The sequence below is a fragment of the Brachycentrus maculatus genome, unplaced genomic scaffold (genome assembly GCF_059751285.1).
Source record: "Brachycentrus maculatus isolate JH-2025_06_01 unplaced genomic scaffold, ASM5975128v1 h1tg000363l, whole genome shotgun sequence".
In the NCBI taxonomy this organism is placed as follows: Eukaryota; Metazoa; Arthropoda; class Insecta; order Trichoptera; family Brachycentridae; genus Brachycentrus; species Brachycentrus maculatus.
In genome coordinates this window covers 174,106-196,757 of record NW_028281112.1, presented here as the reverse complement: position 1 = coordinate 196,757, position 22,652 = coordinate 174,106, and the positions used below count along the sequence as shown (strand labels likewise).

General features: G+C 42.8%; 2 protein-coding genes across 2 annotated transcripts; both read left to right on the top strand.

The window, feature by feature from the left end:
• The first annotated feature begins 8,187 nt into the window (after positions 1 to 8,187).
• LOC148303537 (uncharacterized) lies at positions 8,188 to 13,605 on the top strand. The gene is made up of 2 exons (XM_088269776.1): positions 8,188 to 8,388; positions 9,052 to 13,605. The coding sequence occupies exons 1-2, from the start codon at positions 8,188 to 8,190 to the stop codon at positions 13,603 to 13,605; spliced, it is 4,755 nt and encodes a 1,584-aa protein (XP_088125902.1).
• Positions 13,606 to 17,055: 3,450 nt separating this feature from the next.
• On the top strand, positions 17,056 to 20,745 carry LOC148303536 (tubulin alpha-1 chain). The gene is made up of 2 exons (XM_088269789.1): positions 17,056 to 17,156; positions 19,351 to 20,745. The coding sequence occupies exons 1-2, from the start codon at positions 17,154 to 17,156 to the stop codon at positions 20,698 to 20,700; spliced, it is 1,353 nt and encodes a 450-aa protein (XP_088125915.1). The 5' UTR covers positions 17,056 to 17,153; the 3' UTR covers positions 20,701 to 20,745.
• The last annotated feature ends 1,907 nt before the right edge of the window (positions 20,746 to 22,652 follow it).

Sequence of the window (22,652 nt, the reverse complement as noted above, 5' to 3'; positions counted from 1 at the left end):
TTTATATCATCTTTGGGCCAGTGTCACACAAGTATTTTATATCATCTTTGGGCCATATCACATAAGTATTTTATATCATCTTTAGGCCAGTGTCATATGAGTATTATAATCATCTTTGGGTCAGTGTCACACGAGTATTTCAAATCATCTTTGGTCTCGTGTCACATGAGTATTATAATCATCTTTGGGCCAGTGTCACACGAGTATTTCTAATCATCTTTGGTCCCGTGTCACATGAGTATTATAATCATCTTTGGGCCAGTGTCACACGAGTATTTCTAATCATCTTTGGTCCCGTGTCACATGAGTATTATAATCATCTTTGGGCCAGTGTCACACGAGTATTTCTAATCATCTTTGGTCCCGTGTCACATGAGTATTATAATCATCTTTGGGCCAGTGTCACACGAGTATTTCTAATCATCTTTGGTCCCGTGTCACATGAGTATTATAATCAATCTTCTTGGGTCAATATCATATGAGTATTTTAAGCCATCATATTTGGGCCAGTGTTAACGAAGTAACTATGAACATAATAAGTAAATTATGGAATTAAAATGAGATCTCTTAGATGAGCCGTTAGGATGTTGGCAGATCTTGGAAGACCAGCTAGTAACTAACCTAACCTAACCTAACCTAACCTTTTTTTTTTTGTTTTGCGTGGGAAGAGAAAAATCTTTTATAAGACGTCAGGTGACATCCGGGTCACAAGACTGGCAGTGTGGAAATCTTCCTGCTGAGGGCCTACCCACTAAAAACCTCTCCCGTGCAAGCATCTACCGCACTTCGGAACCGCCGTTAGGCATTACTTCAGAGTTAACCTAACCTAACCTAACCTAACCTAGCCTAACCAAATTCAACCATAGGTGGTGCTGATATCATCTTTATTGAAGATGGTGTTAATTGAATCATATATACAACTTTCGAAAATTGAGTAGCGTGCTTGGCAATCATGGGTAGAATGGTGAATCTTACTCCCATATAAAGCAATAATTCATACCAGCCCATGGTTTGAATTAGAAATTGTTAAAAAGAATTTGGACACACTCAAAATATTGTGGATATATATATATATATATATATATATATATATATATATATATATATATATATATATATATATATATATATATATATATATATATATATATATATATATATATATATATATATATATATATATATATATATATATATATATATATATATATATATATATATATATATATATATATATATATATATATATATATATATATATATATATATATATATATATATATATATATATATATCCACAATATTTTGAGTGTGTCCAAATTCTTTTTAACAATTTCTAATTCAAACAATTTCTAATTCAAATATATATATATATATATATATATATATATATATATATATATATATATATATATATATATATATATATATATATATATATATATATATATATATATATATTATATATATATATATATATATATATATATATATATATATATATATATATATATATATATATATATATATAATAATAATAAAAAAACCCTTATCCGCACCCCAATGGTGCACAGGGCACTGCGTCATATCAACGCAGTGTTATCTTGATCGTTTACACATGAAGGAAAGGTGATCAGCCCTCCGCTTCAGGTACCAGTCCAGGGTAATAATATTGAATAAATATTCCAGTGAATAAATCACTTAAATTTATTTTACCCCCCTTGGAAATCGAACCGGGGACCTCCAGAACGGTAGCCGAGCGCGCTGACCATTACACTACGGAGGCGGACAAAATGTGGATATATATTTGTATGTAAATAAATAAGTGACCAATAGCAGAGAAAAAGGTGTAAAACGGGAGAATGAAATGAAAAGTAGTAGTAGAGTAATGTATGTACAGTGAAACCTCTATCTATCGTTCCTGGAATAATCGTTTTCCCGGATGTGTCGTTTATTTCTTCTACCCCAAATTCATTTCATACAAAAATAGATCTAAAAAGTTTCTTTACATCTCACCAATAGATGTCTCTAGTGAAGTTCTAGTGATTCAAGAACAAGGTTTCTAAATTGGTTCATATATATATAGAACTTCCTAGAATTTGAGTAGTGTGGTTGTCAATAATGGGTAGAATTGGTGAATGTTACACGTGTGTAAAGTGATCACTTAAACCAGCCTTTGACGGTCGTCAGCCCCGTAAATGCCCAGACTTCCATATTCTTCTTCATCTTTGATGAGATGTCAAAAAATAATATAAAAATAGATCGCATCCAACGTTTCTCTATCACCATGTGCCTCATTCATCATTTGTATTATGCTGCATATTCAATATATCGCTCACTCCTTTCAACAACGTCATATATCAATAATCGTCAATTTTCAGTTGTGCATGTTTTCGGAATGCCCATAAAATGTACTATATCCCAGCAAAAGCGGCATATTTTTAACTTAATATTTACCCGCTACAGGGCAGAAAGTGTTCGGCTGTCCAAATTTAAAACACAGTAAGGGACATTTTTTTTGCAGCAGGTTTTTTTTTGCATTTATGGACTAAGTAGACTCTACTTAGAAAAAAAACCTACTACAAAAAAAATGTCCCTTACTGTGTTTTAAATTTGGACAGCCGTGTTGTTTTTGCATTTTGAAGAAAAAGTATTTTTTTAAACTTTTCAAATGTACTAAATATTTTTCAAATGGAGAAAAAATCTTCGGGTTTTACCTAAAAAGATCTGTTGCACAGTAAAAAGTTCAATAAGTGGCTTGATATTTATTTTTAATATATTTTATTATATTCTTAAACTTTAAAAATTATGTATATGACGTTGTTGAAAGGAGTGAGCGAAATGTCAATCAATAATTATTTAATTTTTTAAATATATAATTTAAAAAGAGAAATATTTTAGTTTTTATTATTAACACAAGTATTTCAATTTCATATTATTTCTGTGAGCCTTAGCGGCTCAGTATTAGAAATAGGTATCAAATTGTGGCAGAGTGGGTTCGAACCAACCACGAGAAACCACGGGACCACAACCCGACAATTCAATAATTCAATAAACTCGAATGTTTTTTTTGGTCTGTTCAGCTTTGTATTATTTTTAATAAATATATTTATATACATCTAAACTTTGTATTCTTCTTACAATTGTAACCTAGTAATGGTTGTGCGGATTGGGAGGATGGTACCTTTACTGGATGGTATCTCCTTGTGTATTGACTCCATAATCCCGCATTCATAGTTTATTTCAATAGGTCCCTTTAAAAACGATAGATAGAGGTTTTACTGTATACAGAAAAAAAGGACAATGAATTAGGCTAGAAATTTTAATTTAATTTGTACAAATATATCAAATTTAAAAGTGTTCAAAATAAATTTACCATATACATGTTGGTTTTATTTCATTTTATTTATTATTGTACCTGTCCGAGCATCGCTGTGGCTCAGTCTGAGTAAATGGAAAAGTAAGAAAAGAGAAAGCACACGTTTCTAATGTGTTCAAACACACTAAACATCACGCCGCTTCAGTTATAGCAAATAAAAGTCTAACAGCCAAAGCTAAAGTGGCAGTACACAACTAAGTCAACCCGAATGTATGTGTGTGGTATAGAAGGATGAGAGTAGACTGGATGCAGTCGGGATGCCATCTCTCAGTGCGGCATGACCTTTCAAATAGAAGCTTTCGATACCCTCTAAGGGTCGCCTCTTCAATGTATCCCTCAGGAGCTAAAAACCTTTCAAATATAAGCTTTGAATACCTCCTCTAAGGGTCCCCCCTTCAATTTATCCCTCAGAAAGGAGCTGAAAACCATTCAAATAGAAGCTTTCAATACCTCTTCTAAGAGTCCCCCCTTCAATTTATCCCTCAGATAGGAGAAAACCTTTTAAAAAAAGCTTTCAATACCTCTTCTAAGGGTCCCCCCTTCAATTTATCCCTCAGAGAGGAACCGAAAACCTCTCAAATAGAAGCTTTGTATACCTCCTCTAAGGGTCCCCCCTTCAATTTATCCCTCACAGAGGAGCTGAAAACCTCTCAAATAGAAGCTTTCTGTACCTCCTTTAAGGGTCCCCCCTTCAATTTAATCCCTCAGATAGAAGCCGAAAACCTCTCAAATAGAAGCTTTCTATATCTCCTCTAAGGGTCCCCCCTTTAATTTATCCCTCAGAGAGGAGCCGAAAACCTCTCAAATAGAAGATTTCTATACCTCCTCTAAGGGTCGCCTCTTCAATTTCTCAGACAGGAGCCGAAAACCTCTCAAATAGAAGCTTTCTATACCTCCTCTAAGGGTCCCCCCTTCAATTTTTTCCTCAGATAGGAGCCAAAAACCTTCGAAGTAATATAGAAAATACACATAATCGGGCGTGAAGTGACGACCGGCTCTCAGCGCAGCGGACGCTCGATGAATTATATTATTGCGAGTATGGCCTTAAGCATGCTGTTAGTAACATGTGTGTATGTACCTGTACAGAGACGGGGGCGCGCCCACTGTGTCGAGACCGCCAGTACTAGTTGTATGAGTCACCGACATAACCAGCCGATCGTTACGGGAAACCATGGATCGCCAACCATTCAAAATGGCTGAAGAATGCATTATTTTTGACATCTCAAAATAGATGAAGAAGAAAATTGAAGTCTGGGCATTTCACTCACTCCTTTTTAGAACGTCATAAATCAAAAATCGACAATTTTCAGCCGTGCATGTTTTCAGAATGCCCAGAAAATGTACTATATCCCAGCAAAAAAGGCATATTTTTAACTCAATATTTACCCGCTACAGGGCAGAAAGTGTTGTTTTTGCATTTTGAAGAAAAAGTATTGTTTAATTATTTTTTTAAATTTACGAAATATTTTTCAAATGGAGAAAAAACCTTCAAGTTTTACCTAAAAAGATCTGTTGCACAGTAAAAAGTTCAAAAAGTGACTTGATTTTTATTTATAATACATTATATTATATTTTTAAACAAAAACGTTATCCTGAAAATCTAGTTTTTTGATTTATGACGTTCTTGAAAGGAGTGAGTGATATGTTATATTAACCAACAAACTTTTGAAAGACTTTGCTTAAAAACTAAGCAAATTTGTACTAATAGCAAAAAAAATACAAGCAATTAACGAATACGTTCATAGTTTCGATACCAATAGTTTTATTACTATTATTTTTATTATATTAACTACCATACTATATTATTTTTAGACATCTCATCAAAGATGAAGAAGAATATTGAAGTCTGGGCATTTGCGGGGCTTACGACCTTCATCGGCTAGTTTAAATGATCACTCCACAAACGTGTAATATTTACCAATTCTACCCATGATTGACAACAAGACTACTAAAATTTTCGGAAGTTCTATATAAGTACATATAAACTAATTTAGAAACATTGTTCTTGAATCACTAGAACTTCACTAGAGACTTCGGCTGTCCAAATTTAAAACACAGTAAGGGACATTTTTTCGCAGTACGTTTCTTTTTTGTATTTTTGGACTAAGTAGATTCTACTTAGTCAAAAATGCAAAAAAATAAACCTACTACAAAAAAATGTCCCTTTCTGTGTTTTGAGTTTGCACAGCCGTATTGGTGAGATGTAAAGAAGCTCTTTATTAACCATACATAAATTTGAAATTTTGTAAAGGCTTAAATAATCCAGGTATATTTTACATATTATTGAAGGTAATATACATGATATTAGATGTCAATAGAAAACTTAAAGTATTTATGTAAAATAAATATAATAATCCAAAAGATTTCAGAGTATTCAAAAAAATAATGGGTGGCCCTAATTCATTGAGTAGATACTGTATATGAACCAATTTTAAAACATTGTTCTTGAATCACTAGAACATCTATTGGTGAGATGAAAGGAAGCATTAGAGTTGGAACCAGGACTCCTTTGTGTACTGCCAGTTTAGCTTTCGCTGATAGGTTTTTATTTGCCATAACTGATTTCAGAAGTAGATGCGTTGTATTATTCATTGATTCGGCATCAACGTTATGGAATATTGGGACGATTTGAACATATAAATTTTTCGTGTGATCTGCTATAATGGATAAATCAGTTTCTTTGAGTCTGGTGTGTGCTAACGCGCGATTGAATATCTAGGTAGGTGCACATATGGTAAATGCCTACCTACATATCGCTCACTACTTGCAACAACGTAATATATCAAAAATCGTCAGTTTTCAGTCAAATCAAAAGTAGGAATAGAGCAATATATGTACAGTGAAACTTCTATCTATCGTACCTGGAATAATCGTTTTCCCGGATGTGTCGTTTATTTCTTCTACCCCAATTCATTTCATACAAAAAAAGATGGCATCCAACGTTTCTCTATCACCATATCACCGTTTGTATTATGCTGCATATTTGATATATCGCTCACTCCTTTCAACAACGTCATGTATCAAAAATCGTCAATTTTCAGTTGTGCGTACATATATCCCAGCAAAAGCGGTATATTTTTAACTTAATATTTACCCGCTACAGGGCAGAAAGTGATGTTTTTGCATATTGAAGAAAAGGTATTGTTTAATTATTTTTTTTAAATATACAATTTATTTCAAATGGAGAAAAAACTGTTAAGTTTTACCTAAAATAATCTGTTGCACAGTAAAAAGTTCAATAAGTGGCTTGATATTTATTTTTAATACATTTTATTATATTTTTAAACTTTAAAAACGATCTCCTGAAAAATCTTTTTTTTTTATATGTGACGTTGTTGAAAGGAGGAGCGGTATGGTAAATGTCTACCTACATAAGCGCTGCAGTCGAATCATGCCCATCTATAGCACTTGTCGACTTGACGGTAAGCGCTGGCCCGTAAATGGACCGCTATCGCAGACACACTTGTCCCAGGGATCGCAAACCATCGAAATATAATCTAGAAAAATCATTTCAATACTTAAAACTAACTAAACATCACGCCGCTTCCTTTTTTATATGGTTTAGGCAGAAAGAATAGAACGCCACAACAGTTCAATTAAAATCAAATTCTTTCATAACTAACCCTTGAAAACTAAACTATATTTATAGATACATAGTAACCAAATTCGTCAGGCGGACTACGTAATTCAAATCGTGAAAATTATCAAAAGTATTTATTAACAATAGTAACTGGTTACATGACATTTACAACATTTTGAGTGTGTCCAAATGCTTGTTCACAAAATCTGGATTATCTCCAATTACAGGAGTTATTTTCATATTATTTTTTGACATCTCATCAAAGAGGAAGATCTTCATCTTTGATGAGATGTCAAAAAATAATATGAAAATAACTCCTGTAATTGGAGATAATCTAGATTTTTTGAACAAGTATTTGGACACACTCAAAATGTTGTAAATAAATTATCTGGTCAAATTATAACTGTTACGGACGGATCGCACACCCCGTACGGCGGCCCTGAAAAAGAATTCCAGGCGCCTGGCGGCGAGCGAAACGGTCGCCCGTCGGAATGCGACCCGAAGAAGGGCCTCTATGGATTCTACCGATTTCTCATGTATTTACAGAATGTATTAGATGTAAGAAAGAATAAGACAATGTTAATATTAAATGCGCCTAGATGTTAAGTTGTATAAATAGATTACTGATAAAATAAACTTGTAAATTGTAATGTAATAACGAACTGTTGGAACGGCACCGGTACGGTATGAAAGTGTAGCCCGTCCGGTGCCCATTAGAGAGAGACAGAGATATGGCTGTCTCTCTCCCCCGGCCGCTGATTGGCTGTACTTTCCCACTGTCGGGCGGTACGCGATCACGGCCGGGTATATAGAGGGCGCATTTTTTGGTAATAAACCAGTTCTGGTGTGACTGTTGAAACCTGTGTTTCATTTCTCCGCTCCCGCTCCTTGGACGACTCGCCGCGCCGCCAGCCTGGACCGCTTCGCCTCATTATACCGATTCACGGACCAGTTTCGGAAAGCCCTTATCAGGGCTATTGAGGTTGACTTGTCGGTTCAGTGCCCGCTCTTCCCGGCTCATACATCCATTCACCTCCGTCCGTATCCAGCTTACTCGGTAACTCGGTACGGCGGGGCCGTCTGGAACGTCACCCCTTACAACGGTGGCATAGTTGGGAGATTCCGAAGAAGGCCAGGCGTGTACATTTTTGAGAGTCATCGCACGTAACCCACGCCGGTTACATTTTGGTCCTTCGAGCCGGATCCTTCAACGCAGTCTCCAGCTACGATGCCTGCATCCCTGAGGTCGGGACGCAACGTCGCCATGGAGCCCGAAGAGCAGCGCCGTGAGGAGGATCGGGACTCTGTCAGTTCAGTCCGGACTGATACGAGTAGCGACTTGCGCCGCCAGATGGCGGAGCTAGCCGCCAGCAACGAGAGGCAGTTCCAGCAACTCCGTGAGCTGTTGTCGAAGTGCACAGCAGCTAACGTAAGCTCCCCAGGGGGGGAGGTTATCGCGGGTGTCGAACAATCCACCCACCTACGAACGCGGCAGGACGACGCCGCCAATCAGCCCAGAACGGGATTCAGGACATCGGCCGCAGCTCTACCGGTTCCGGTGTTGGATCCGGAACCTACGCGATTCGCTGGGGAATCGCGGGACGAACTGACCGGCCACAGAGGAGAAGCGCCCGGGGGACATGGCCCGGCGCCTACTGGCAACGCGGAGCCGAGGCGTATGGAAACCTCTGGCTTGCGTTGGCGCGCACCGGACGAACGCGATCGCTACCCGGTACGCGAATGGGTCGACAGAGCTCGACCGGACGAACGGCACCGCAGAGATGACGGAAGAGCAATCTACGCGGAGCCCTCACCCCGAGGCGGGGACTACTTTCGATGGTCGGGGCAGCCGCCGGAGTTGCCCAAGTTCAGCGGAGACCCGAGGGAATGGCGCCGCTTCAACGCGGCATATCTCCAATCTACTGAGAGATGGGGGATAGGGGACGCTGACAACATCGGAAGATTGGCGCGCGCACTGGAAGGGCGTGCGCGTCACATGGTAGCAGGCCTGCTACTGTATCCGCGCAACGTGTCGGAAATATTGCGGACGCTGGAGGACGCCTTCGGCAGCCCGACACTCATCATCGCGCAGATACTGGAAGACGCCCGGAGGATGCCGAGTCTCGCCGACCACCCCGCGGATGAAGCAGTCGTGGATTTTGCGGTTTCGATACGCAACGTCATCACCACCGTGGACGGGATGGACGCTTGCTATCTCGACAACCCGCAGCTGCTAGCGGAGATGGTTGCCAAGATGCCGACGCAACTCCGGTGGGATTGGTTCCGCGATCGCCGCCTAGAAACGAGGAGCAGTATCTACGATCTCGCCGCTTGGCTTGACGAGATCACCGCCGGCATCACGCGCCACGGAGGTCTGTTCAGAATGGTGGCGAGGAACAGAGACAAGGAGCGCGCGGGTCAGCGCGACAAGTGCGCCGAGCCCGCCCGCCGCGAGAACGCTCGACGCGTCGAGCCAAGGAGTCACGTGTTTGCGACGCGCGACACGACGAGTGACAAGGAATGCGTATTTTGTAAGGCCAGCGGGCATAACTTACGCCGATGCAAACGGTTCGAGAAGAAGACCGTGGACGACCGCTGGGAATTTGTGCGGCTGTCCAAACTGTGTTTCCAGTGTTTGGAATCAGGGCACAGGGTGCCCGAGTGTGAAGCAAGAAAGTGTGAAATCTGCCGGAGACACCACAATAGAATCCTGCACTACCGCACGGATGGTGCCGCGGAAGCCGTGAAAAGTGAGGAAGTTGTGGACAATGCGCAGGTGCTGTGGACAAATGACTGTGAGGTCCCGGTCACATTCAAAGTGCTGCCGGTTACTTTGAAGGGACCGCGGGGGACCGCAAAAGTGTTCGCCTTGTTGGACGAGGCTGCGTCTGTGACCCTCCTCGAGGAGGGTGTCGCCCGCGCGATAGGTGCTACGGGGATAGCAAGGAATCTGACGATAAAAGGTGCGACTGGACAAAGCAACACACACAGGTCGCAGCGTGTAACGGTGACCTTGATAAGTGATCACAACGGGGAATTCGAGATCGGGGCGAGGACCATCAAGGACTTGGACCTTGTACACAAAAGTGGCGCGCCCGCGCGGACTGGAGCTCGCGTCATCAGACCGCAGATGCTGATCGGCCTCGATAACGCGTCTCTCATGTTCCCGATCGACACTCCAGTGCTTCGGGAGGATGGTCAGCTGACCATAGTGACCACACTGGGGCCAGTAACGTACGGGGGTACCGTACACCCCAACTTCAATCTGCCAAACAACCGGGTCGAGCAAGGGTTGGACGAGCTATTGAAGAGAAACTTCGCCGTGGAGTCATTGGGCGTCTCCACCGCCGAAAGGAATCGCGCAACCGATAAGCGCGCATTGGAACTCTTGAAGAATACTACAAGACAGCTCCCGTCAGGCCAATGGGAGACCGGGCTATTATGGGCTCGGGACGGAGACGTACTGCCGTGCAATCGCCAGGCAGCCTTGAACAGGCTTCACTCTCTAGAAAGGAAGCTAGGACGTGACGCGGCATTGGCAGCGGCTTACAAGGCCAAGATAAGTGAATATATTGGAAAAGGATATGCTGTGAAGCTCGACCCCGCAGAAGAGAATGTGCACCACCCGAGGGAGTGGTATTTACCTCACTTCGCTGTGAGTAACCCGAACAAGCCGGGTAAGATAAGAGTGGTATTTGACGCTGCCGCCCAGCACCGGGGGACGTCATTGAATGACCACTTACTGACAGGACCAGACCTCCTGTCCTCGCTGTTGGGGAACCTCCTTCGATTCAGGGAAGGGGCCGTGGCGGTAGCCGCAGACATCAAGGAGATGTTTCTGCGAATTAGGATCAATGAAGCTGACCAGCCATCGCAAAGGTTCCTGTGGCGAACGAATAGCCGGGATGAACCCGAAACGTACATGTTGACATCGATGATGTTCGGCGCGAAATGCTCGCCCAGTAGTGCCCAGTTTGTCCGCGACAAGGTCGCCCAAACGTACGCACACGAATTTCCGGCCGCCGCGGCGGCCATACAAGGACGAATGTATATGGATGACTATTTGGATGCGACCGACAGCGAAGAAGCGGCCGCATCCCTCATACATGGCCTGAGGCAGGTGCTCCTAAGGGGAGGCTTTGAGCTCACGAGGTGGGCGTCTAATAAGCCAGGAGTCCTGAAAGGCATTGCGGAAAAGGAAAAGGCGGAAAATGCCATCAGAATAGGAGAAGCAAATACAACGGAAAGAGTCCTGGGTTTAATGTGGAACCCCAGGAGCGACACGTTTCTCTTCGAATATGGGACCGAGATGGCCTCGATCCCCGAGAACCCCACCAAGCGCCAAATGCTGAGCGCGACGATGAGTATTTTTGACCCGGTCGGCTTTATTACGTGCCTCACCGTGCGGTCAAAAATTATCCTACAGGCCGTCTGGCGATCAAAGACGGGCTGGGATGAGACGCTGTTGCCGGAGCACTCTGAGAGATGGTCAGAGTGGCGCCGGCTGATGGAGAACAACGAATGCAGAATACCAAGATGTGTGCTACAGTCTAAAGGGCGACTCGTGACGCTGCACATCTTCTGCGACGCATCTGAACAGGCTTGTTGTGCGATAGCCTACTTTGTGAACGCCGGCGACGCGGCGTTCGTGATGGCCAAATCGAAAGTGGCCCCCCTGAAGCCGCTCTCCATACCGCGCCTAGAGCTACAGGCGGCACTGATGGCGGCACGGATGGCTGCCACCATCAAAAGGGAGAGTCAGGCGAGGATAGTAAGAACGATCTACTGGACGGACTCCAGCACGGTGCTGTGTTGGATACGCAATGATCCTTTGAAATATGCAACGTTCGTGGCCAATCGATTGGGAGAGATCGATGAGTTGACCACGCGTGAAGAATGGAAATGGGTCCCCACAAAGGAAAACCCGGCGGACATTGGAACCCGCGACAAGGGGACCCCTGACCTCTCAAGAGACGGACTGTGGTTTGGGGGCCCGCGTTTCTTGAGGGAGGAAGAGACAGAATGGCCCACAGAGAAAGTTGGGCGAACGAGACCAAGCGCAGAAGCGCTCGAAGAAAAACCGGTTCGACAGTTTGTCGGACACACAAGGAACGAGGAGGCCCTCCCGCAGGTGGAGCGGTTCTCCTCCTGGACCCGGCTGGTGCGCACGACCGCCTGGGTACTACGATTCATCTCCAGATGCCGGCGGCACTCGGTCACAGGACAACCCGGAGGGGGGTTTGAGTTGCGCGCCGCGGAGATGCAGGACGCTGAAAACATGTGGATTAGGAGGTCACAAGAAAGCTCATTTCAAGACGAGCTGCAAATGCTGCGGGAGGGAAAGGGAAGCCCGCCCGGAAGCCGTCTGTACGCCGCGACGCCGTACTTGGACAGCAATGGAATAATACGAATGGGTACACGCCTTAAGGCCGCGTCCGAATTCGCGGCAGGCCTCACTGCCCCACCCGTCCTCGACGGAGCATGCCGATATGTGCGGCTATTGATTGAACATGTCCACAAGAAAGGTGGACATCCAGGAACAGAAAGAACTGTAGCAGACCTACGAACGAAGTATCATATCCTGCGGCTGAGGGACGCCGCTAAGAAAATATCACGGGAATGTCAGACATGTGAGACAGCTCGGAGCAGACCAAGGATCCCACTGATGGGACAGTTGCCCGCATCCCGGCTTGCGTACGGCGCACCGCCCTTTGCGCACTGCGGAGTAGATTTCTTCGGGCCGATAGCCGTGACTGTCGGCCGAAGACGGGAAAAACGTTATGGCGTTCTTTTTACGTGTATGGTTACACGCGCCATCCACCTAGAACTCGCGTCCTCACTGCAAGCGGACTCCACGATAATGGCAGTGAGGCGGATGATTTCCCGGAGAGGGTGCCCCATCGCCCTGTACTCCGACAACGGGACCAATTTCCACGGCGCCGACAAAGAGATGCGCGACGCCGTGACGGAACTACGGAAGGATGGAAAATTGTTGGCGGAGCTGACAATTCGGAACATAAGATGGGAATACATACCGCCATCTTCCCCACACATGGGTGGGGCATGGGAGAGGCTCGTTAGGTCGGTAAAACGAGCTCTCAAGGCGACTTTAAACGAACAGGCTCCGAAGGAGGAGACCCTGAAAACGATACTGGCCGAGGCAGAGTATTCAGTTAACAACCGTCCACTTACACAGGTGACTCTGCAGCCCGAGGAAGCTATACCCCTCACCCCGAACCACCTGCTCATCGGAACCGCTAATGCGCACCCCACGCTGGCGCATTACGACGAAGACGACGAAGGAGCCTGCCTTCGCAAACAGTGGCGGATCGCCCAGAGATCCGCGGATATGTTCTGGCGGCGCTGGCTGCGGGAATATCTCCCAACGTTGGCCCAACGGAAGAAATGGCGCGATCCCGCGCCTCCGATCCAGAAGGACGACATGGTCGTAATTGTCGACCCGAACCTGCCGAGGAACTGTTGGCCGCGGGGAATAGTGACCCGAGCCGACCAAGCAGCAGACGGCCAAGTACGAGTCGTGGAGGTAAAGACCCCTAGGGGGGTCTACACCAGGCCGGCCGCAAAGATCGCGGTAATAAGAAGAGAAGGCGCGCGACCCGTCCCCGAGAATTCAGGTGCAGACTAGCTGCACGGGGGGAGTGTTACGGACGGATCGCACACCCCGTACGGCGGCCCTGAAAAAGAATTCCAGGCGCCTGGCGGCGAGCGAAACGGTCGCCCGTCGGAATGCGACCCGAAGAAGGGCCTCTATGGATTCTACCGATTTCTCATGTATTTACAGAATGTATTAGATGTAAGAAAGAATAAGACAATGTTAATATTAAATGCGCCTAGATGTTAAGTTGTATAAATAGATTACTGATAAAATAAACTTGTAAATTGTAATGTAATAACGAACTGTTGGAACGGCACCGGTACGGTATGAAAGTGTAGCCCGTCCGGTGCCCATTAGAGAGAGACAGAGATATGGCTGTCTCTCTCCCCCGGCCGCTGATTGGCTGTACTTTCCCACTGTCGGGCGGTACGCGATCACGGCCGGGTATATAGAGGGCGCATTTTTTGGTAATAAACCAGTTCTGGTGTGACTGTTGAAACCTGTGTTTCATTTCTCCGCTCCCGCTCCTTGGACGACTCGCCGCGCCGCCAGCCTGGACCGCTTCGCCTCATTATACCGATTCACGGACCAGTTTCGGAAAGCCCTTATCAGGGCTATTGAGGTTGACTTGTCGGTTCAGTGCCCGCTCTTCCCGGCTCATACATCCATTCACCTCCGTCCGTATCCAGCTTACTCGGTAACTCGGTACGGCGGGGCCGTCTGGAACGTCACCCCTTACAACGGTGGCATAGTTGGGAGATTCCGAAGAAGGCCAGGCGTGTACATTTTTGAGAGTCATCGCACGTAACCCACGCCGGTTACAATAACCTTAAATAATAAAAATGAAAACGGTATTTTCTGGCGTTTCTCATGTGTGTGATTATAATCCAGGATTCGGATTTCACATACTAATATAAGAGTTTCTGCTTAGTAAAAAGCTTCTTTACATCTCACCAATAGATGTCTCTAGTGAAGTTCTAGTGATTCAAGAACAAGGTTTCTAAATTGGTTCATATATATATAGAGCTTTCAAGAATTTGAGTAGTGCGGTCGTCAATAATGGATAGAATTGGTGAATGTTACACGTGTGTAAAGTGATCACTTAAACAAATCAATGACGGTCGTCAGCCCCGTAAATGCCCAGACTTCCATATTCTTCTTCATCTTTGATGAGATGTCAAAAAAATAACATGACATTTAAGTTTGATTTAGTAGTCCTGCTGCTGCCGTGGAATGGAATTTGATCGGTCCATCGTGTGGGGATCTTCCTCTTCCTCTCTTCCCCTCCAGGCTACCAATCACAACCAGTCATTCTAGGCTATCCTCGTTGCCACGCGCAACGTGCCCAAAGAACTGGAGAATTCGTCGGGTACAGACATTGGCCAGAGTCAAGCCATCCAAGCTTAGTTCTTGTTTAAACTGAAAATAAACGATATTAAAATAATAAAAATATAGAAATACGACCTCAAACTGTCGCAAAATCGTGACTGAAATCTGTCACGCACATGGTACCAACAAGTACAGCATTATCCAATCAATAATGGCCAACTATACCACACTTGTGACAGAAAAGGTTCCCGTTTTTAAATTAAGTTTTACTTTCAGCATTTTGAGTGTGTCCAAATACTTGTTCACAAAATCTGGATTATCTCCAATTACAGGAGTTATTTTCATATGATTTTTTTTACATCTCATCAAAGATGAAGAAGAATATGGAAGTCGGGGCATTTACGGGGCTGACGACGATCATAGGCTACTTTAAGTGATCACTTTACGCACGTGTAACATTCACCAATTCTACCCATTATTGAGAACCATGTTTTATTTTATTCGGGTATTTCAAAGAGCAATTAAACTAACTAACTAACGAGCCATTACGCACAGGGGTAGGCAGAGATAATAGAACGCCAGATCTGTATTTGCAAACATTCTTCATTCCTCCTCCACGTTCATGCATCTCCTCATACATCCCTGACGATTATTTCGACTCCTAACCTAGGGTGATTATTTTTGCGCTACCCTGTAAAATAAAAAGAAGAGGAAGGTGTGTGAATCACCCTGTATAGCGCCTCTGTGCCGTAGGTTGTAAGGAAATCAATATGTCTGGTATATAAAATGTGTGATACCTCTTGTATCCATACCCGAATCAAATCATTTCTTCAAAGATGGCTGTCAAATAGCAAAAACAAAATAGTTTATTTTTTGACATCTCATCAAAGATGAAGAAGAATATGGAAGTCTGGGCATTTACGGGGCTGACAACCGTCATAGGTATCTAAGTTATCACTTTACGCGCGTGTAGCATTCACCAATTCTACCCATTATTGACAACCACACTACTCAAATTCTTGGAAGTTCTATATATATCAACCAATTTCGAAACGTTGTTCTTGAATCACTAAAACTTCACTGGAGACATCTATTGGTGAGATGAAAAGAAGCTTTTTATCGAGCAGAAACTCTTTTATTAGTATGTGAGGTCCAAATACTGGATTATAATCACACACATGAGAAACGCCAGAAAATATCATTTTAATTTTTATTATTTAAGCTTATAATTTGACCGGTTCATTTCTTTACAACATTTTGAGTGTGTCCAAATACTTGTTCACTAATCTGGGTAATTTCCATTTATGGGAATCATTTTCATATTTTAATATTTTCATATTACTATTTGTCAAAAAAATAATATGAAAATGACTCATATAATTGGAGACAATCCAGATTCGTGAACAAGTATTTGGACACACTTAAAATGTTAAAAAAATATTATAAATAAGTATAATAATTTTATGTAGGTAGCTGTAAATGTATTCTTCAGTTTTGTGTGTTTAAAAAAATATGTTTTCCTACAAATGTATTTCATACAAATTTTGTATGAAATGCATAAACCGATAAAAAGTAAGGAATATTATCATAAACGAACCATAATTTTAAACTTCGACTTGATACTAAAAGATAGATAACTTGATCACTGTGCGAGTCTTAGCACAATGATCAACTTATCACCTCGCGATAAAGATTTTTGTATGACACTATCAATATTTTTATTCAAACTGTTATAAAAAATAAAAACTTTAATAGAGTTCTATCCTCTGTAGACCGCAGACAGTTTGCCGGCATGTTTTCGGTCAAATTCATATTAGATTTCTGCATTTATGGCCTTATGGTAACGAGGACATATATGCACCATGATGTCACCAATGTATTTTTTACATGAAATGAATCGAGTCAATGAAAATCTCCATAAATTTAAATCACAAATCAAGATATAATTTTTCTCTCATCCCACATTCAATCCCGTTCATCGTAGGCGCCATTACGGAGGCCGCAAGGCGAGTCCTAATGCGGGAACACACCGCCCCCTGATTGGACGAAATCACTATGCGGCAGATCGACGACCAATCGGAAGCCGCGATTTTGGGCGGAGAGTGTGACGTCACGGATCCTATAAATGTTTGGCGTGCGCCTTGCAGCGTCACTGTTAGTTTGGTCGTCCGCCTTATTGGTCAGCTAAACGGCTCCACATTTCCTACATTTTTTTCGTGTTGCAATTTTGATACAAACCCTCATTTAAAATGGTAAGTTCACACCCGAATTGTTACTAATTAGTTTATTTCCTCTAGATATTTAGTTTTTCACCTGTTTTATGTCCTAAAATGAGAAAAGCCGGCGACGCCATTTTGAGTCATGCTTTTTCTAGCGGAATTTTGCCTTGTTCCATGCATTATTATCGACATATTCCTCAATAATTCGACATATAGTAATATTTATTAAGGTTCATCATAAAGTAGCCTTGATTTTTCTTAAAACCAGAAATTCGTTACTGTCTTCCGCTACCTCCTACCGCATTTCGGCACTTTGCGAGCACGTTTTATCTCAAACTATGAATCAAAATGCCGGTTACACATTAAAAACATAATAAACTCCCTATTTAAAACAATATTCTCTGATTTTATCTAAAGATTCATAAGTTTTTGTGTATTTATCTCGCAGGAAGGGCGTCACTTGTGTGAGTCATCAATTCACATACCGGTGACGCCATTTTGACTCATGGATTTTCAAACGCGCTTTTATCTCGATTCAAGCATTTATATCGTCAAATTTATGAAATATTCTTATCATTTCTACAGTAAATATGCTTTGTGAAGAATTAAACTCGATATATTTAAGTAATTTTGCGCAAATATCTCAGTTTTATTGCCGGCTGCACGGAAGGTCATGGCCTCGCGATACTTTCAAAATTTTCTCTCGTATTTTTACCCACGCTTTCTTATTTTACTATTAAAAACAATATAAAATCATTTTAAATATACAAAAATATCTATATTTTTCCCTTTGAAATTTAGTATCGGATTCTACTTTTAAAATAAAAACACGTTTTTCCATAATAATTTTACATAAAAATTGTAACATTTTTTTACATCAAATAATTAATATCAAATATATATTTGGAACAATTATTTTTCCATATTTAGAACATATGGCATGACGCCATCTTGTTTTAACGGTTTTTTTTTCTTCGGGCGTGTCAACGGTTTTCTTATTTTAGGATATATATGTGTATAATAGCATATATGTTTTAGTTTATTTTCAAATTATATTTTTAATTGTTTTTTGACGCCATGGCAACGCCTAAATTATTTAGTTATCGTTAAACGTTATCGTACTAAAAATTGTTTTTTTCTAATTTTGAAAAGTAACGAATTTAGTTTAGAATATTTATCAAATTTTTAAAAATAATATTGCTAGTTTGTGGACTCCATATGCTCTACATGGGGAGCGGATATGGATTAAAAATTAATATTTATTAAACATATTTGGAATTATAGTTTGCGGACTCCATATGCTCTAACATAGGGAGAAGAAATGGATTAAAAATATTCATTTATTTGGCGTATTTGGAATTCAAGTTTGTGGACTACATATGCTCTACATGGGGAGCGGATATGGATTAAAAATTAATATTTATTGGACGTATTTGGAATTGGTGTTGAAGATTGTGGGTTCAATTCCCTCGGCACGTTCGGCCACCGTACTGGAGGTCCCGGGTTCGATTCCCAGAGGGGGGTTCAAAAATATATAAGTGATTTTTCACTATTTATTCAATATTACCTTGAACTGGCACCTGAAGCGGAGGGCTGATCAACGTTTGCTTCATGTGTTGACGATCAAGATAACACTGCGTTTATATGATGCAGTGCCCTATGCACCATTTGATGCGGATAATGGTTAGAATAAGCATTAATATAAATTACAAGTTTCATTCTTCTAACCCTTATTCGCACCCGATGGTGCATAGGGCACTGCATCATATAAACGCAGTGTTATCTAAGATAGTTAACACATGAAGGAAAGGTGATCAGCAATCGGCTTCAGGTACCAGTCCAGGGTAATATTGAATAAATATTAGAGTGAAAAAATTACTTATATTTATTCGATCCCCCCCTGGGAATAGAACCCGGGACCTCCAGTATGTTAACCAAACGTGCTGACTATTGCACGACAAAAACAAATTACAAGTAAAATACAAAGTACAAATAATGTAAAGACTTGGGCAACCGCATCGAAAGAATGACAGAAAAAAGTTGCTGTATTTTTGTATTGTAGTGACATCTATACGGCTGTCCGTCCAAACTCAAAACACAGTAAGGGACATTTTTTTGTAGTACGTTTTTTTTCTTTGCATTTTTCGACTAAGTAGTCCAAAAATGCAAAAAAAGGCGAAGGGTTAATGCCGAATCGATGAATAATGTGATCGTCTTGTGTCCGCAGCGTGAGTGCATCTCTATCCACGTGGGGCAGGCCGGAGTCCAGATCGGCAACGCGTGTTGGGAGCTGTACTGCCTGGAGCACGGCATCCAGCCCGACGGGCAGATGCCCTCGGACAAGAGCATCGGCGGCGGCGACGACTCCTTCAACACCTTCTTCAGCGAGACGGGCGCCGGCAAGCACGTGCCGCGCGCCGTGTTCGTGGACCTGGAGCCCACCGTGGTGGACGAGGTGCGCACGGGCACCTACCGCCAGCTCTTTCATCCGGAGCAGCTCATCACGGGCAAGGAGGACGCCGCCAATAACTACGCGCGCGGCCACTACACCATCGGCAAGGAGATAGTGGACCTCGTGCTGGACCGCATCCGCAAGCTGGCGGACCAGTGCACCGGCCTGCAGGGCTTCCTCATCTTCCACTCGTTCGGCGGCGGCACCGGCTCCGGCTTCACGTCGCTGCTCATGGAGCGCCTCTCCGTGGACTACGGCAAGAAGTCCAAGCTGGAGTTCGCCATATACCCGGCGCCCCAGGTGTCCACGGCCGTCGTGGAGCCCTACAACTCCATCCTCACCACCCACACGACGCTGGAGCACTCCGACTGCGCCTTCATGGTAGATAACGAGGCTATATACGACATCTGCCGCCGCAACCTGGACATCGAGCGGCCGACGTACACCAACCTGAACAGGCTGATCGGGCAGATCGTGTCGTCGATCACGGCCTCGCTGCGCTTCGACGGCGCGCTGAACGTGGACCTGACGGAGTTCCAGACCAACCTGGTGCCCTACCCGCGCATCCACTTCCCGCTGGTGACGTACGCGCCGGTCATCTCGGCCGAGAAGGCGTACCACGAGCAGCTGTCGGTGGCGGAGATCACGAACGCGTGCTTCGAGCCCGCCAACCAGATGGTGAAGTGCGACCCGCGGCACGGCAAGTACATGGCGTGCTGCATGCTGTACCGCGGCGACGTGGTGCCCAAGGACGTGAACGCGGCCATCGCCACGATCAAGACGAAGCGCACGATCCAGTTCGTGGACTGGTGCCCGACGGGCTTCAAGGTGGGCATCAACTACCAGCCGCCCACGGTGGTGCCGGGCGGCGACCTGGCCAAGGTGCAGCGCGCCGTGTGCATGCTGTCCAACACGACGGCCATCGCGGAGGCGTGGGCGCGGCTGGACCACAAGTTCGACCTGATGTACGCCAAGCGCGCCTTCGTGCACTGGTACGTGGGCGAGGGCATGGAGGAGGGCGAGTTCAGCGAGGCGCGCGAGGACCTGGCGGCGCTCGAGAAGGACTACGAGGAGGTGGGCATGGACTCTGGCGAGGGCGAGGGCGAGGGGGCCGAGGAGTACTAGTTCTCCGCACCACCCCCCAATCCCCAATAAAGCGATGCAACTGAATTATAGCGAGTCTCATTTACCTAGAGTTGTCCTTATCCACAGTATCGAAAGTATATGAAATGTCAATATATCTATTGACATTTCCCGTTCAAAACCGGAAGTTTCCCAAAATGGATTCTTACGGAATTTTATTTTTGAATCACATAAAAAAATCTTTTTATTTTTCTGGGCTATCAATATTTTCATAAATTCTGAAATTATCCGAAAAGGAATCTTTGACCAGAACAGTTATTTTAACCTTTTAATAATTTACCGCTACCGTAAGGCCATTTCGGCTGTCCAAACTTAAGGGAGATTTAACGCAGTAAGGGACGTTTTTTTTTGCATTTTTGGTCTAAGTAGGTTCTACTTGGTTCAAAAATGTCCCTTACTGTGTTTTGAGTTTGGACAGCCGATTTGCTGCGACTATAATTTTCTCCAATGCTATTTTGCGATTGATTTTACCGCAGCGAGGATCTGACCGTTGTCTACAGTACTACCGTAAGTATGGGTTATGAAGGTCGTTAGATTCGCGTATTTTTATCTAGAATTTTCACTCGTGAATTACTTAAATTTTAGTAACTGAAAATGACAATATAAATTATCCAAATTTATTATTACAAAACTTCTTAAAGTTGTAGCCATGAAATGCGGTGTCGCATAAGCCGTAGCTAGATTTTAAATGGGTAATTTAAATAAATCTAACAATTTTGACATTTAAGTACGGATAAAAAGGTCATTGAATTCGCGTGTCTACAAAATAAGAAGGCAGATTAACTTTAAACATAGACTAAATCCACTCACGAGTAGCCATAGGCTATGAAACTTACAAAGTTGAAGCCTGAGTAGGGACATGATAAACGGTGTTGCATAAGCCGTAGCTAGATTTCAGAGTCACTTGGACGTTAGGTAATTTAAAAAAAAGAGTCATCACATTGTACAAGGCAAGAAAAAGGTCAGGTATTTCAGAAGCCAACTGGCGTCTTAAAATTTCGCAGAATAAATTAAAATGATTTTTTTATGAAATTTTCTGCAATGTAAAATTAGGACCATTTTATTCTATTATTGTTTCGGCATTTACTTTGTGGTAAGACATGTTGAAACACTTGTTTTTATACCACTTGAGTTTATTAATGACTACTAATTTCGGGAGCTAAACTTCCATCGCCAGGTCTGCATAATAATAATTTAAAAGATATTTTTTTTCATAATAGGTCTGACATTTTTAAATGCCCAGAAAGTAGCATAAATCACATTTGATCTATATACTATATCAGCCCCAATTCAATTTATTCAACAAAAAATAATACATACATAAACAATATTCAAGGCGTATATATTAAAAGTAAAAGAAGACTTATTACAACAGACAAATTAAAAAGTAAGCAAGAAGACTCTTGTTAAATGTGTAGAAGAATCCCGCGTCGGAAAACTCCTTCGGACACATGGAACAGATCAATATCCAATGAGATATTGTTCAACATAGCGGTAGCTCTTCCTACAGGCATAACCATGGGCAGGTTAGTCCTGTGTACAGGAATGTGAAACAATCTATGCCGACGCTGTCTTAGGTAACTATCCAATGATGCATAGGGCAATGTGATGGAATGTAGGATATAGATTGTTGCAACATTGTGGTTAAACAATTTAATTAACTGTCACCTTGCTCACCGCCGGGGTAGGCAGAGAGAATAGAATGCCGCATCACTCTGTTTTTGCAAATCTCAGGCTCACATTCATTCATCTCCTTATACCTGCCGATTATTTTCACTCCCAAGCATTTCGAATACTTGATCATGCCAAGATTTATTCGGTGTTCCTCTGCTCCTATTTCCGACCACATTCACCTGGTACATTTGATTTAGGTACTGTTCTTTCTTTACTCATTTCAAATCTTCTCAACACACTATCCAACCATTAAGCCACTT